Raw genomic sequence first — 18,600 nt, forward strand, 5'->3', positions numbered from 1 at the left:
CTGTCCAGTTCCAACCTCTCCACAGTAGATCACATTGGAACCCATGCATGTCAGCAGTTCTTTGGCAGCATCAAACTCTTGTTCCACTCCACCAACCATGAACGTAAGGTTCCCAGCTCGAGCAGCTCCAACACCTGAATTGAGAGGAAAACATTAAATTCAATACCAACCTTTTAAAGGATAGAACACTCATGTGCTTAACTTTGTACTTGTGAATAATCCCATGGAAGTCAATAGTACTATTCATGTGCAAAGTTAAGTTTGGGTTTAAGTTTCTGCAGGATCAAGACCTTGATTCTTAAACACATAATCAGGGTATATATATAAACCCAGCAAAGCATTCATCTAAAATTACTGGAGAGTTTGTTGTTTTTTGAACGATGTATTAATGCTGAGAGGTAAAGTATAGTCATGTATCAAACTTACGTGAAATTCCAAAATTTAAGTTTGTATAGTTTCACATAAAAATAGGCACCATTTTGTGCAATTCTGTATCTTTCTGAATTTAACTTCATTTTAATATTCTAAAGAAATGACTATTTTGGAATAAAAAACACAATCCTCCAGGTTATTGATGGGAAGCTATCTTTGCTCAAAAACAAAATAATTTTTGATCAGACTATTATATAACTTAGTAAACTTTGTGAAAAGTTGGCCCATTTTCAAATTTATAATGAAATCCAAAAAACAGAGACAAAAAAGGCTCAAGATCTGATTTTTTTTAGTATATTAACATTTCGTTACAAATATTTTGCATACTTTTAATCAGAATAGAAGATCTATTTCTCTGAATTAAGGGAACTTGAGACCAATTTCCCACATATAATTTATAAGGGGAAAATGTATTGCATAGCAATGTAAAAAAGTTTAAACAGGCAGAGGGGAAAAAATGATTAAACACACAAAATATTTACAACTTCATTCCTATAAATCTGTCCCACCTTTATCAAGGGTCAGCAAACAAAGACGATAATTCGTTGGCTACAGATTTTCAAAATGGCAATACATCAACTTTTAGCTTATAGTATCTTTTGTTCTAGGGGGAAATAAACAATTCTGATGTGAATTGCATCCTCTTCAACCACTTCTCCCAGCCAAAACTGAATTTTAACGGATGTCACTGCCAGGTGAATTTGGCCCAAGGAGACCACTTGGAAAAGTGATTAGCAACTTAGCTTTACAATTCATTTTGCAATACAGCTAAGAACCTAGACACCATAAATTGTCTACCCTATGCATCGAACCTTGGCTTATTAGAAAAGACTGCTGCAAGTAATGGCCTACTTTTGAATTTAATATATTCAAGTAGTTCCAGTGTTTTTACAAATAAAAAATCCAAACGAGGGAATTCATTTTTCTTCCACATTTAACTATTTTGTTTCTGCAAAAAATCAAACTGTCTTTCTGTTAGGGTCCATACAGCTTTTAACCAATTAGTTACAATAACAACTATTATTAAATGTTTGAATTGCAGTAGTAGTAGTAGTAGTAGTAGTAGTAGTAGTAGTAGAGGTCTAATTGGCTTCAGGCTTCATTATGCTAGATGTTGTAACATATGAAGATACAATCCCAAAATGCTTACAGCCTAAGGCAAATCAACATTACCTTTGTAAAAACTAACCTGAAAAAGCCATCAGAGCAAAAATCCTTCGTTTAAATGGAGCAAGTGTCCCACTGAATGTCATTTTAGTTTTTCCTACTACTCGGAAGCATTTGACTTTTATAAGAGGATAATTGGACCTCAATCTCAATGAAATCTATGGCAAAACCATCAGAATAACTGAAAACCCAGTTACAATGCAGAGGTTTTTGATGAATTGGTCGGTAGCAGTGCATTACCTTGAGCCACTCTCCTAGTAAGTCATGCCCCTACCTTAGCAGGTGCAAAAGGCCCCAAGGCAATGGAACCTGTACTATACTGCTACACAATGAAAGGGTCAGGATTGGAGTAGGGGATTGGACTGCCTTTGTATGTACAGCCCATCTCCCTGGTAAGATGGGCATCATAGGTTTTTTAACAGTGTGGCCCTGCAAGAGTATCCGCCACTGTAAAGATCTTCCCAACACTATAAACTCCAAAGTTTCAGCATTGCAGCCACCACTCCTCAGCCACTGGATAGAGGATTTCCTCTCACCTTCTTTCTTTATGTAACTCTCAATGCTTACTCCCAGAAATTTGGGACAGGAGCCTGGATTTGGGGCCTAAGTGAACAGATGATTGTCATCTTGTTGGCTACTAATTTACCATGCAACATGTCTGCAAAGATCACTACATTAATAAATGCTTTGCAATGATTTTCATCCTGTTCCTCTAGCTATTTTTATGCAAACCACGTAACGACTTTTATTACTAATCCTGTGATCTGACCTGCAGCAAATTAAGAGGACAATTTAAGTCAAAGCTTACAAACAAAATCCAACACTATCCATCATAGGTCAATAGCCTTGTATCTAGATTACAGACTGCTAAATAGCTTCAGAGAGTCATTTATTAGAACAAAATTAATGCTGACAATAGTTTTCAGCTGGTTAAGCTTTTGACAGCTGTACTCGCTCACTCATCCAAATGCTTACATTTCAAGTACAAAAAATTAAATTAGTTAAGCAAAAGAAAGAAAAAGAATTTGTTTTATAATGAGGAAGCCTTGGAAATATCTACTTTTAAAAACAAAAAAACCCATTTATATCATGATGGGTTTTTCCATCAAGATTCCTTACCAACTGTCAGCCAACTGATCAGAAACAAACAAGTAATCCAGCAAACACACAGTATTGGTAATTTGTGGTTAACTCAGCCTCAGGATGTCGTTACTTCAGCTCCAAATGGAAGCAAGAGGGCATAAGGACATGCACACCACTAATTTCATTTCATTATTTTGGAGTATAATAAAATGTCAGCACTATATTTCTTAACACTACTTGAGGAGAGAGTATCAAGGAGGTACAGTGGCTTGAATTTAAAGGAGGAGCATTGGTCCTTAGGGAATGGCTGATAAGAAATTACATTTGTGATCAGCACAGGATTTCACTTGTAAGATTCTCCCCTCCAGCGAACCAACATCATTGGACCCACAAGGCCCCAATACTGCACTGGGTTTCTCTAGAGTTGCCTCTGTTGTGTCTCTGAAGTCTTACTGAAGTCCTGATAGCAGAATGCAAAGCAGGATCGGGAACCAATTTAGTACACTGCCCCATTTTCTACTTTTCTTACTATATATTCACATGACTATAACAGTACAGAACGGGGAGAGAGAGAGAGAGAGAGAGAGAGAAGGGAAAACATTTTTCCTATAACAAAAATATTAACAAATTAAAATTTAAAATCTAAGATAATTTATTGCCGCTGGAAGGTATGGGCTAATCTGAAATCCTGAAAGTGGAGCCCTCTAGAACAAAAGACCTACTCCCTTAAACCTGGGAATCAACTAAACACTGGGAATAACAAAATGATAAAACAGCAATGGAGGTGGAGGTCAAAGGTTTAAAAATGAGGGAACTGTATGGGGATGCTGAACAGAGAACCCCACACAGCACTCACTGCTCCCTGAAGGAATCCAAGGAGCGAGCAGAGGTCACCCAGAGAAACTCTGCACAGAGAAGAGAATTGACCAGGGAATGAAAATAAGACACACATTCTCAGAGAGCCTCCCCATCAAGCTTCCACCTCCTGAATTGGTAGATGGCTATCTTGGCCACTGCCAGTTGAAGGTTGATGGGGATGTCTCGCAACTTCATAGAGTCAAAGATGGGGTGTGCATAGAGAGAGCAGAAGTGGGAAAACGTTGCAGCCAGAACCATAGCAAGATGTTCTGCAGGAGCCAGAAGAGGGGTGCAACCCGGCGGAATGGAGAAAGATGTGTGTCAGGGTTTCTCTATCTAGCTGCCTGTAAGGTGTTGGACTGACAGCTTTGGAGTCTGAAGTCCTCTATTTGTACACTGAACAGGTACAACATTAGGTAGTAGCAGCAACACCGTTATGCAATGTACCTCAGCCATATCTAGAGAAGGGCCACTTATGGAGTGACAATTAGTTCAGTTTCCATGACCAGAGGTGTAGCCAATTAGTGTCAAAAGTGGCGATATGGACACTTCTCTACTAAAACCTGGATCATAGAAGATATGGGTTGGAAGAGACCTCAGGAGGTCATCTAGTCCAACCCCCTGCTCAAAGCAGGACCAACCCCAACTAAATCATCCCAGCCAGGGCTTTGTCAAGCTGGGCCTCAAAAACCTCTGAGAATGGAGATTCCACCACCTCCTTAGGTAACCCATTCCAGTGCTTCACTACCCTCCAGTGAAATAGTGTTTCCTAATACCCTACCTCGACCTTCCCCACTGCAACTTGAGACCATTGCTCCTTGTTCTGTCATCTGCCACCACTGAGAACAGCCGAGCTCTATCCTCTTTGGAACCCCCCTTCAGGATGGAGAACACCAGCTCATTTCACTGGGGCTCAAGAGCCTTTAGATGGTAACTGGTCACTACTGACCTGGGCCAGTCAGGCCACTACTGACTTGGGACATGTTTGTGCTAAGTGACCTACAAGTGAAAAGCTCTATACCTAATCAGTAATCCCCCAAACACCTATTTCTCCCAATTAATTTAGCCTCATTTTTTTAAACCTCACAGCATCTTATACCTTGAAAAATCCTGAGGTGTGCATAAGGCCTACTGGTATGGCAGTATTTCCAGCTCTAAGAGCTAGGCTTTTTACAACCAGCACTCTGCAAACATTTGCAATGGTAAGAGCAATTTGATAATACCAGCTTGTTTATTATTTAGGAATGTGAACTGAAAATCACTAAAAAAAAATAACCAGTTGCATTTACATGTCAATTATTTGCTCTATTTTAGAGCACCATTCACCGTCTCCCCAAACAAAACGTAGTACATTAAAAAAAATAGACCAACATTCCAAGGGTGTGCATTATCCAGTTACATCGCTGAAAACACAAAGCTTCCCATTGCACCTAGGGGGTATGCATATACCAAGATAATCAGACTCTTGCTGTGTGTTGTATATACATACACATAGAAACACACTTTGTAAATGATTTTCTTGTTGACAAGTTAGAAAGAAAAACTAAATTTGCTTATCCATTGATTATGAAAACTGTATGATCCTGTGACTGTTCTGGAGACTGCAGCTCCCACCTTCACCCTGCCTTTTAGAACCGTGAGAGGTTTAGAAATAAGTATCTATTTCCTCCTTGTTCTATTATGTATACAGTGGATTGAACAATGTTGTATTTAAAACTAATTTATGATCTGAAACAGATTTAAAAACAAAAAAGAAACACGGTTAGAGTTTTAATCCTCTCCTGTTTTACAATGCCATACCTTCTAGTGTGAGAGTTTAAGCTTTGACTGTTATGCTTTGGAAAATGTAAGAGAACACTAGCTCCTTATTCCAGTATTTTTGCAAAAATACAGTTAAAGGACTATAATCCCCTAAAACAAGTAGCTTCTTGTCATCTCTTTGCTGCCTTTCACATGGGCTTAACTTGAGAGCTGCATGTGTTTGTTTTCTTTTAAGGGTTATGTGATTCTTATTAAAATTCTTGCCAGCTCACATGAAAAACTTTGTCTTAAACAGTGCACAAGTTACACACTAAGCACCAAGATACGGGAAGAAAAATTCTGTGATGGTTACCATTGTTTTGTTATATGCAAAACCAAACCAAACAAAAAGCACTTAGAGGAAATGCCAGTTATAAACCTCAATCAAATTTAAAAGCAAATTATTTAAATTCTGATATGTACAATAGCAGATTAAATGTCACATAATCATACAAAGACAATAAGGGAACCATTTTCTTCCACTAGTTTGCTAAAAATAGACTTAGAATGTCTCAGACTTGGGAAATAAGGAGAATGCTCCTAGAAATTCCAACAAAAGTAAGTATATTTCTTAATATTATAAAATCAGCATCTAAGGCAGCCATACAAAGCTATTTTATGGCTATATAACTAAACACAGTAAATCACTTAATTTACTCAAAAGAACTTAAAGGTTTTAACCAGTCTGCCATCAAAAGAGATAAAGAAGAGGGCCGATGGGACCTGGGCTGCAATGTGAGCCGTCTTTAAAATGCAATTGTTCTAATCATTTTCTACAGATGCAGCCTCACAAGGGGCTGCTGTCACAGGGACCATTTACGACTTGTTATGGTGTCTCTATTGTTTACCAGCGACATGCGCTAAAAAGGCGACAGCTGGGACAGAAAGCTGCTACTCAACGAACAATATAATCCCGTGAAAGTAATCAACAAATTTAAGGGTGTTAATTAACTTTACACTTTATCATGTTCAATTAGTTGTCCTTTCTAGAAAAGATTGCCGTGCACAATTGGTTTAGAGCGTGCCATGTTTGATTTGTAAGTGATCACTGTTTCTGTTTCAGAGTCCATGTCAGATGTTCTCTTGGGTTTTGGTGACACAGATGAATGGCTCTGCACATGTTAGGGTGTGATCTGGTTTAACATAAACCAGCATAACATAACCCCTTGTTACCATATTGTTGGCCTTATCCAGGATGGAAACATGCACACGTGTGCGCACGCACTCATAAAAATATACCCACAAATAACTATTGAGGCGGTTCTACAGACAATACAGTGTTTAGTTTCTGCTGAAACACGGACACACATAAATGGACAATTTTTCATCATTATTTCTCAAAAGTAAGACTTGTCTTTTAGGGGCACGTTTGGGATCATTTCCTCCTAGTTTTGCTGCATTATGCACAAGAATGTTCTTACATTTTACAAAATGCACATAGCCCTTTTAATCGCAGCTGAACAAATGCTGGATAGATGCAGTAAGTGCTGGTGTATATAAAATTCTAGAGAATGTTATATTAATCTGTAATTACAATTTTCCTTTTTCTCCCTTTAACGCACCAGTTCCTGCTTGCTAATGGGACAAGGCAAAGCTCATGATGAAGCGACAATGTATTCACAAGTGCACCTTAATAAAAGTCTCTGCAGTTTCTCTGTATTGATAAATAGAACTCTGAATCAAAATATTTCATAAGGTATTGATGTCTGAACAAAAATCAAAGCACTGACCTAACCCTCAGTTTTCAAGAAGTATGTCTTTGTGCTCAGTATTCTGATTCCTAAGAAAAAGAGTTTGTTATAAGGAAGCCTCAGTAATCTCTCTCTCTCTTATATAATATATATATATATATATATATATATATATATATATATATATATATATATATATATATATATATATATTTTTATTTTTACAGAATAATTTAGTTATATGATTTATTGAAATACGTCTACACAGACAAGACTAACTAGCAGATTCTTGGATAACATGTCAACTAACTACATACTGACAATAGTGTATCTAGTTATATTGTGCACAAAAAAAATCTTCATTAAAAAAATTCAGAAAAGTTGTTAACTGTGAAAGCTAATAATGGGGTAAATTAAATATTTAAGAAGGAAATTATAGGCTATATCTGAAATAGCTGAAACCACAAAACACAGCAGCAGAAAACATTCATTTTGTGCAGAAGATCTGCAGGGAGAAGGGAAGCGGTCGATAGATCCCTAAATTGGAAGCAATAGCTGCTCTTCTATCCCAAGTTGGCAGCTGCTACATTTGCAGACCTGGTTCATTATTTACCCATAATGACCATCAAGCTCCAGTCAAAGTCAAATCACAACAACTGTCAGCAGCTCTTTTAATTAGCCTTCTTTGAATTCAGATAAATATCACAATGGCCCAGCTTCTGCTGAAAGGAGCAACAGAACGCTGTAAGAGGTGAGCTGCTCTGACTTCAGAACCATCAGACTGTGTTGAAATCTAAAGAACTGAAGTAAGTACAGTATATAGATGTATTTTTAAAAAAACCCGAAAAGGGGATGCAAGCGATTCTTTTCACAATCTCCCCACCATGGCCCATAATTCCTGTTTATGACAAAATTTGTGTATCTGAATTCTCAACTCATGAAGCATTACTCTAAAGTCTAAAAAAGTAAACATCTTAACACTTTAATTTTCTCCTTGTTTAGAATGGTTTATATTATACTTCTAAATGCCCCATTTTGCATATTTTTCAAAACTGAATCAAAATTAAGGAATGTATATGTATACACAGGATTATCCTCTCTCCTAATTTATCTCCTTCTGTTTGTTATCCTCAGGGAACCTAATTTTCCTTTGCATCAAGCCACTCTCATTCTTCCTGTGTCAGCAGTAGAATAATAATCTCTCCACCTCCTCCTTCCAAGTATGGACAAGTATAAAAAGGAAGACCGGATTGGACAGTGTGCATTATCAACAGAACCCCCAGAAACCAGATACTTGAATGAAAGTAGAGCAGATTGAAAAGGAGAACGTGTGTGGATGAGGTGCTCAGTTTGTTAGCATCTCCATTCTGGGTGGGCCAGCATGAGATGGAGTATTAAAATATCTGACTTTGTTTTCTATAAGCATGTTAAAAAAAGATGCAAGCATGCAGAAGTGAACGTTGCATCTCTTAATACTTATATTGCAATCGGGATCAGGCCCAACTATGTTAGGTGCTATACAAATACAAAAGATAATAGCAGTCCCACTCCTAAATAATGTATACTGTCTAAAGCCCTAATCCTGCATGGTAATCAGTGAAGAACTGCTGTGCCTGCTCAGAGCCCCACTGACTTCAATAGAGATATTCAGGGATTCTAATGCATTGCCTTTCACATGCATGCTGCATGCATTGCAAGGATATATGGATATAAGCCACAGATCCATATGGATGTTGCAGTAATACAGTGTGTGCCTGTAGGGCACAGATGAAATTAAGTTAAATACCACCAGGGATCCAACGTGGTGCATATGGAAGGATAAGGAACTGGTAAAACCAAAATCGTAATGGTTAATGGGAAGATTTATGCTCTGAAAGGGAATGTTGAGTGAAATTATGTACGGATCAGTACATTAACTTAGTCAGGGACACCAAAAAAGTAACAAAACCTTCAACTAATTTAGATATGCTATATTGAGATGCTGAAACACAGAAAACAATATGCATTCTTACTAATTACAGTACAAAAGACGGAGCAGAAGCTATTGTCAAGGAAGTTTAATATGAAAGGAATAGGTCATGACAAAATTTACAAGAAGCTTTCAAGAAGTCATTGACACCTCAGAAATTATTAGCCAAAGAAAATAGGTCACAAAAAGGTAACTATATGTAGAAGTTACTGTAGCTTCTGTGACAAAATACAAGCCCAAAGAAAGTTATGATGAGGTTGTTCTGTATGCTGCAATTTATAAAGTACTGTGTTCAATTCTGGTCACTGTAATGTCAGAGAGAGATTACAGCACTTGAAAAGCTGCCGAATAGGGTAAAAAGGTTACTGCTCCACTAGGAAAGGAAATAAATTATGATGACAAAGTATAAGAAAATTCTTTTACCTTTACATTTGTAATACCTAAAACCTGTACAGAATCATTTAAAAATCAGTAGGTAATGCCAGTGTTCTCCCTAGCCCCCTGGTCAAATACAAATCCTAACAAAAAATATTAGTTTTCATATTTGAATTCTGAAATTTATTGCCTTACCTCCAATGCCTGACATTTAGCTCAAGTGCACAAATCCTCATGCACACCTACAGTGATATATTCCAAAATATTAAAATGACAATTGCCTTGGCAGTACGTAGAAAGAAAGGCAGTCTCTCAGAAAGTCAGAGCCCAAGTCTTAGGGCTTTACAAGTCAAAAGGCAACACCTTGACTTTTACCCAGCAGGGAACAGGAACATGGTACAACTGGCAAAGAACTGATGCAATATGTTCCTGGCATCAATTATGCCAAGATTCAAAGCCATCTTCAAGGATAGCCCAGTACAGATCATACTGCACTAAGGCAGTTATGATGGGGTTTACGGACCTCACACTAAACCAGGGCAAGACACAGAGCAGTACTGGCACAGGGAGGTACCCTGTGAGAAAGATCTCTCATGACAGATGAATAGTCAAAATCTCATGGTTACTGGTATCAAAAGCAAAGTGACAGAACCAAGAGTCAACATGGACATCACAATTTTTACTATCCTCTATCTTGACTGATGAATATAAATAGCAAGTTCATCAACACACATCTGCAGTTGGACAGACTTATCCCTCTCTGCATTTACAGGGAACAATTGGCCATAGTCCACAAATGGTCATAGTCCACCACGTTTTGGGACTGGATTGTACTTTGTTTTATCTGATTCTATGAGTCTTAAATACATTAATACCATTTAGAATACAGGTGTCCACTCAAGAGTTTAAACCTCAATTTTAGAACAGAGAAATGAGTGATTTTTCTCTTTCAAGGAAAAAAGGATTTAGAATTTTGATTTTTATTAACTTTAAAGTATTTTCCAGTAATAGCATGACAGGAGTAACACAATATCAAAAAGACACAGCAGAAGAATTTGTCTAATACCAACAGGAGAACAAAACTATTCCCTATGCTTCAGAAATGGTGCCTTTGCCCTTCCCCTTCTCTCTCAAGGCATCCCCATATAGGCCCCCATTCACCAAAATGCTCAACTACATGCAGTTAAATAGGAAAGGTCCTAAGCACGTGCTTAAGTCCCTCAACAGAGACAGACTTAAGGATATACTTAAGTATTTTGTTTAATCACGGACTCACTTAAAACAACAACAACAACAACAACAGCTGCACAGTCCTGAAGTCTGCCCAGGTATCTGTAGCCACTTCTAATTGTGTGGAGGGAATAAGGAAATCATTCAAACAGAAAATGACATTTTTTTTTTTTAAAGAAAACACTGAACAACTTAGAGAAGAGGGAGATGGGAGGGAGACTCCCAGCTCCCAGATTTATAGTTTCAACTTCAAGGAGCAAAAAAAAGTGACGAGAAGAAAGTGTACATATGTACATAATTATGCTTTTTGTAAAATAAGAGCATTCAACAGTAGCAATAATTAAATTCTCAAACAATACAACAAATTTTATATACATTAGATCTATATAAAACCTGAAAAGTGATACGTAATACGCGTCAAAAGAAATTCAGTGCTGACGTTCTCTATTGGAGGATTGCCCACCAAAAACTTTGAATTTTAACTGTGGAGTAGTCTATGACTTAATATCTAATAGAATTTTATTGGATCAAAAAGGAAAAGCTTTTAAAAATATAGAACTGCTGGTTACATTGTAAGCTTGCGAACCACTATGTCATACTAAACTAAATGGGATAGAGGATGCTAAGATTTAGAACTTTCTGGATAATCTGAGACACCATAAAAATGCGTTTTAGACGCTGCTATCCTTACTCCCACCAATCTTAACTTTTGATCTTTACAGGTACAGTAAACAATCCACATTCTATTCTCTTTCTTTCTTTCAACTTCTCCTCCTAAGTACAAATTTACTTGCAAGGTGCGTTTTCACTTAATTTTGTATCCATAATGCAATCAAATATTTTCCTCAAATAATTTCAGTTTAACCAAACAAAGGAAATTACAGAAGCGTTTATCCAGCAGTGGAAGAGCCAAGTGATGTAGCAATGCAAGCCTATGAACAAATGCTATGAAAGCAACCCGAAGAGAAACATTACAGAACTTACATTTGATTAATTACTTGACTGTGATTATAAAATTCTCTCTTACCAAAAATATCCTACTTGGATCCTCTAGCCACAGCTCCCTTATTACTCCTCTTGCAGAATAGTTAGGTTTTCTTATTTCACAGAACCCTATCTCAGGATACTGCACTTCAGTGTAAACTTTAATGCATTCATCAATTCCCTCAAAAATGACTTGATGACATTAATTTTGAGCAGCTATGGTATAATTAAAAAAAAATCACACTGAACTTTTGAAATACTTCTTAATATAAAGTTTAACATGGAAATATAAAAGTAGACTGAAAAATCTTAGAGCAGAAAGCAGAAATATATCATTAGATCTCACCTTTCTACTTAAATACACTGTAGCTTTACAAATCTTCATACACTCCATAGACTTCATTTTCATGGAAATGAAAATGTTTTCAATTTGTTTAATATAATAAATCAAAGTTCAAAAAAGCCCCACAACAAAACTGTCAACTTTTTAAAATAAATATAGTTTCCCCAACATTATTGCATTAACTCACTTGCAAAAAAACAAATACTACAAACTACTTTTCTTTAAAGGTAAATGTTTGCTACAGTATTAAACAAAATGCCAGGCTCTTCTACTTAAAAGGAAAAAAAGGAAAAATGCCTTTTGCCCATGAACAGAATTAAGAGGGTAACAAAGTTAATTATTTCTCATAATCAGTAATTATGATTAGATAAGAGAGTCTTTGGTAATGAACTGCTCTAATGATGGAGGACTTGCATCCCAAGAAATATAATAGTACATTAGCATAACTGTGTATGCAAAGTACATAGAACCACTGCCACAGTTAACTTGTCATTGAATGATTAAATAGGAATTCATAATTAGAAAAATCCACAGTGTAATTTATTGGCTTTCCTGACAGTTCTGGTTCATTAGAAGTTGATTACCAAACAGTGACCTCTAGTGGCCCAGGATTTTCTCATGCTCTCTTGTTCTCTTAAAGAGACAGTTTTCAGCTGGTATTTAACCTAAAAGGCAATTAATTTGAGTTAAAATATGTTTTTCTTGCACATTCTAGTCAGTTTTTCCTCTTCCTGTACTCCTAAAATATATGCACAGTGCAAAGTATAGTTCTAGAAAAATGTTTACCTTACTGTGACCATTTATAAAATATACAAATGTATATTCTAGCTGAAAGAACAGGAAATGTTTAACTCAGTCTGAAAGAATTCAGCACTGCAGTTAACATGTTTTTCACATTAATGAATATTTATATACCAATTAATATACGGACAGCATGTCTTCCAACAGTATTAGAATAATCAGTTATCTAGTGCTGGATGTAGAAATTAGACTAGCTCATTTTTTAAGTAATCCTTGATATCAGGAGCACAGTGCTGCTAAGCACCAGAAGATTGACTCATATACTCCCAGATCTGTTCTGAGTAGAATAATCACAGGTTATTTGGTGTAAGGCATCCATTTAGCTGTAAATCTGCAATACACATTTGACCTGCACTTCAAAAAGCACGCCTCTCTCCCGTTCCCCCTCCTCAAAAAAAAAGTCAAGCAAAAATTTCTTTTAGTTGCAAAATCCTCTAAGCCTTCAAGAATGGAATTTGTTTCAGCCACCTTAATTAATAATTTAGTGTTAAGCTATTTATAAAACCTCTTTTTAAATTATCCATTATGATATGCTGCTCTCTCTCATCTCTAGAACAATGATGGAGTTAAGATAAAAACATATTTTGCCATCTATTTCAACAGTGAATGGCAAGCAAGAGAATAATTTAGAAGCCCGCAACAAAATTTATTTTTAATGAGAACGTACATTCTACAATATATAGGAAAAACAGCTTTTTAATTAGTTGTTTTAGTTTTGCATCAAGTTGCATTTTCCAGAGCTAAAAGAAAATATATCTTTGTTTTGATTGTTTGTGAAGCCTTTCACCCAGATTGACTATGAAAATAATATCCCTTAATTAGGAAGAGCAGAAAATGCAAAGTGTTCAGGTTCCTGTTTCATATAAAACAGAGATTTTTCACCCAGGACCATTCCAGCTTCTCAAATAGGGGATACTTCTCTCGACTTCATATACCACAGTCAGCTTGAACAATTTTTGCATGCATAGCGAGTGGAAAGCATGGGGGGTAGGAATGGAACCCACGTTCCTTGATTTGCCATTTCTGTAGACTGTTCTTAAGATTCCAGTTGTTTGTGACTATGATTTAATATAGTGGCTGGATAATGAGTTGGGCTTCCCACAGCAAACGAATCACCATTTAATGCTATTATCAACAGTTCATGACCCACCAGCACGAAATGTCAGCCTGATTAATATAAATACTGCTGACCTCAGAAAAGAAAAGCCACCTTATTGTCAGAATATTTTATATATTAAAAATACACAGAGAATATAAACATCTGATTAAGCAAAATCTTTAAAATAAAATCTATTTGCTTTTGCTCTGCTGTATGCCTTAAAATATGCAAAGCCACAAAATAACATGTTTTTAATAAAATGCATTTCATCTGCTAGACTAGAATGCAACCCTTTAGAAGATATGCCTCACTATACATTAAAATATACAGTGTTGTTGTAGCCATGTTGGTCCCAGGATATGAGAGAGACAAGGTGGGTGAGGTAATATCTTTTATTGGACCAATTTCTGTTAGCAAGAGACACAAGCTTTTCAGTTTACACAGAGCTTACACTGACCTGAAGAACAGTTCTGTGTAAGCTTGAAAACGTGTCTCTCTCACCAACAGAAGCTCTGTACTGTACATTAAAACAACATTTGAAAGGGGAATTATGAGTTTAGTTTAAGAGTTGCTTCTGTCCATTAATACTATGATATAATAATAAGAAATTGTTCATTTTTCCTCTGAAATCAATGAGGTTGCATGACATTCAAGTCAGTGCAAAATTTGGCCTGTGTATTAGAATTTTCTACTTCTATTTCCTTTAATTTGGGGGTTGCATAAACAAGATAGGAATATGCTCCCATATCTTCTACCAAAAATAAAGCAGAGTTTAAATGGTTCATATTGAAATCCAGACTTTTTGTTTTGCAAAGAGAAATTATTACCTAAAAAAGATAAAGATTACAGATCTATCTATATCTGTATTTAAGGAGCAGTTATTTAAGTGAAACTGTATGGCTCATAGAAAAAAGTTAATTTTGCCTAGCAGTGCTTAACAAGTTTACTGGGTGTAGATTAAAAATCTCTAAAGCTCCATATGAATTGAGTTTAACAGAAACATTCTTCTCCTACATCTACCTCACAATGGTCAATTTTGCTCCCACAATTCTGCAACACCATATTAACAGTCCTGGTCAGCAGATTTTAATGGATCACTTCACTCCCTGACAAAAGTTTAGTTTTTTTTAAGACCACAAACTGCAGTAAAGCTGATAATAATTTGGCTAATTCTTCCTATAAACTCTCCTTCCAAGATCTCTTTCATATTAAAGCAGACAGGGGTATGATGAAAGACCTAGAACTATTAAGTGTCCTTTCAGTATTTCTATACCTCACAATATGTAAATTCCTCATAACAGATACAACATTATTTAGGGAAAACAAAACTAGCCATCATATCAGAAATTTGGTAATTAAAATAGAGAAACCAATATCCCAAGCTAAAGCTGAAAGGGCTATAATATAAACAACCTAAAATTGGGCAAGATGGCTCCACTGCTATGTTTTTAAAATCTTTTGGGCAGAAATTAAACCTTTTAATTGAGTACCTTCTCTACAGAAATAAAAAAGAGTAGGCTCCAGGAAACTATGCAGTATGTATTAGTACACTGATAGCACAAAGAGAGTGTAGGTCCTATGAGCCAATTCATTTCTCCTTACAGACATCAGAAATTATGCCAAAATACAGGCAATAAGACTACTTAAACCAGGGGTGGACAAACTACGGCCCACGGGCCAGATCTGGCCCCTCAAGGCTTTGGATCCGGCCCGCGGGATTGCCCCCCCGTGGCGCCACAGGCCCGACACCACTCTCAGAAGCAGCCCCGGGGCGGGGGGGGGGGGGGCAAGAGGGCTCTGTGTGCGTTGCCCTCGCCTCCAGGCACCTCCCCCTGAAGCTCCCATTGGCTGGGAATAGGGAACTGCGGCCAATGGGAGCTTCGGAGGAGGTACCTGGAGGCACAGCAATGGCAGCGCACACAGAGCCCTCCGCCCCCCACCCCCAGGGGCCACAGCGCTTCCTGGAGTGGTGCAGCGTGGGGCCAGGGCAGGCATGCAGGGAGCCTGCCCTGGCCCCGGTGAGCGCTGCTGTCACCGCCGAGCCACTTTAGTTAAGCGGTGCCGGGACAGAGCTTGAACCCCTCCTGCACCCCGCCCCGCAATTCCTTGCCCTGAGCCACCTCCTGCACCCCAACCCCCTTCCCTGAGCCCCCTCATACTGCCTACACCTCTCCTCTGCCCCGATCCCTTGCCCTGAGCCCCTTTCTGCACACCACACCCCCTCCCACACCCCACACTCCCTCCCACACTCCAACCCCCTGCCCCGGCCCTGCATACAATTTCCCCACCCAGATGTGGCTATTGGCCCAAAAAGTTTGCCCACCCCTGACTTAAACAGATCAATACCAAACAGTCCGGTTTTATTTCTGGAAGACCATCCTCAAACAATCTATGAGACACACTGAACTGTAACCATTTGGCCCATATGAAGAGAGAGGAATTTGCCTTGTTACCTCCTGACATACAGAAGGTCTTTGAGTGGGTTGACTGGCCTTTCCTAGAGGGCTGCCTTGAATGCTATGGATTGAAATGTAGAAAACAAATATATACATTACAGTTACCATCAGAAGCTAACATCTTACTACAGAAATACTTCTGAAAACTAAATCCAGACAAAGGATGCCTACTCTCACATTCCTGTTTTATCAAACATTGCAAGAGGGCCTCATTGTATTAGGCACTGTACAAATATATAGCAAGTGATGGTCCCATCCCAAAATGTTCTCAATTATAAAATAAAGACAAACAATTAGTCCAGGCTGGAATGGGAGAGGAGGAGGAGGACGACAGCAAACAGAAATAGTAGGATATTTTAGCACAGGCTGTTTCCACAATTTTAGCCAACTGGTAGAAATAAATCATTATCCAACACTTACCTAGCCTTTAACCAGATGGTTGTTTTCTGTATGCATTACAGCAGAGGTGAGGAGGGACTTGAAGAAGGAAATGGTGGTGGCTTCATGGATTTTGTCTGGAGACTTTCTGTTGCAACAGGGGCAGCATGGACAAAGCATCAAGATGCTTGCAGGAGAATGGAAGAAGTGGCTCATTGAGGCTGGTATCCTTGGCAGAGTGGAGACCGAAGATGATCTCACAATAAAATAACAGGACAGATAGGTGGGATGAGGCCAAACTGTGGTAGGCTTTGAAGGCTAGAACAAGTTTATGTTCGGCTTACCCCCTTCCACTGCATCAAAAGAGGGACTTAAACAGCGGTGCTGGAACAGTTTGTATAGTGGGGGTGCTGAGAGACATTGAACCAAAAACTGTAAACCCTGTATATGATGGAAACCAGTTCAAGCCAGAGGCTGCTGCCGCAGCACCCCCAATTTTAGCACCTATGGACTTAAAGAAGGGAGGATAACAAGCCAGGAAGATGATCTTAGCAGCAGCAGCAGCATGGTGAGCAGGGCCGGTGCAAGGATGTTTCGCGCCCTAGGTGAAACTTCCACCTTGCGCCCCCCTCCCCCCGCCCTGAGGCAGCACCCCCCCCCACGGCAGCTCCCCCCTCCGCCCTGAGCCCCCGTTGCGGCAGCTCCCCAACCCCCACCCTCCGCTCTGAGGCACCCTGCCCACTCCAGCTCACCCCTGCTCTTCGCATGAGCACAAGCATGAGTACACCGAGCACGCCGTGGCTGCTTCTCTTCTCCCGCCTCCCAGGCTTGCGGCGCCTAAGCTGATTGGCGAGGTGGGGAGTTCCTCTGCGTGCTGCCCCCCCCCTTACTTCCTGCAGGTGGCCCTCCCTGCACTCCCTTGTCCCAGCTCCCTCCGCCTAAATGCCGGTGGCGACCAAAGATCCAGCTGCCGTGGTTGCTGCTGAAGAAAATGGTTGCTGCTGAAGAAAATGGTGCCCCCGGTCGCCTAAATGGTTGCACTGGCCCTGATGGTGAGTAGACTTTGGGGTGGGGGGGAGGGCAAGGAAGGCCAGATAAGACCAAACTGCAATGATCAAGGAGGGGGATAATTAGGGCTTGAACAAGAGTTTCATTAGGGTGGGCAGACAGGCAAGATCAGATCTTGGACAAATTGTACCAGAAAATGCAGCAAGATTTAGACACTGCCTAGACAAGTGGGTGAAAAAAGTGTCAGAGTCAAAGATAAAGATATTATAGGCTTGAGATGAGCCTATACTAGATAAATTGGAGGATGCTGATGCTGTGGACCATGACAGAGAAAGGAGAGTGGTGAGAGCCTCAGGGAACAGGTCAGGTACTCAGTCTTGGCTATATTAATTTACTGTTGATGGGTGCACATCCACAGAGAGAAGTCAGCAAGACAGGCTGAGATATCAGTTGGATGCAGGAAGACTGGTCTGGAGTACAGATGAGTCATCATCATAAAATTTAAGTCAATGCTATGTCTGCATATATGATCACCCAGAGATATGGCATAAAGAGAGAAGAGGAGGGTGCAAAGGAAGGATCCCTGAGGAACCCTACCAAGAGGGGGAAAGAAGACGACTACTACAAATGAGAGAACAAAGGGACGATCAAAGGGGTAAGAGAACCAGGTAGGAATGAAGTCATAAAAGTCAAAAGCTGAGAGGATTTAAAGGGAAGGAGTATGATTAACTGTGGCAAAACTAGTTGGTTGGTCAAGGAAGATGAGGGCGGAGTAAGGGCCCTGAAGTATGAGAGGAAGATGAAGAGTCAAGATCAGAGATGAAGATGGATGAGAGGGAACTGCAAGGCAATACATGACAAAAGCTTGAAGGGGATGGGAGAAAGGAGACTGATTGAATGCTTTCCCACTTCCATGGAACGAGAGA

General features: G+C 39.0%; 1 protein-coding gene across 3 annotated transcripts in view; it reads right to left on the minus strand.

Moving 5' to 3' along the window:
* The window catches only part of HIBADH (3-hydroxyisobutyrate dehydrogenase), a 144,932-nt gene that overhangs the window by 18,897 nt on the left and 107,435 nt on the right, over positions 1 to 18,600 (minus strand). For all 3 annotated transcript variants that reach the window (XM_039523431.1, XM_039523430.1, XM_039523429.1), the window contains one exon: positions 1 to 134. In XM_039523431.1, coding sequence (XP_039379365.1) covers positions 1 to 134 — 134 coding nt within the window. The remainder of the gene's footprint in view (positions 135 to 18,600) is intronic.

The sequence above is a fragment of the Mauremys reevesii genome, linkage group 2 (assembly GCF_016161935.1).
Source record: "Mauremys reevesii isolate NIE-2019 linkage group 2, ASM1616193v1, whole genome shotgun sequence".
Lineage (NCBI taxonomy): Eukaryota > Metazoa > Chordata > Testudines > Geoemydidae > Mauremys > Mauremys reevesii.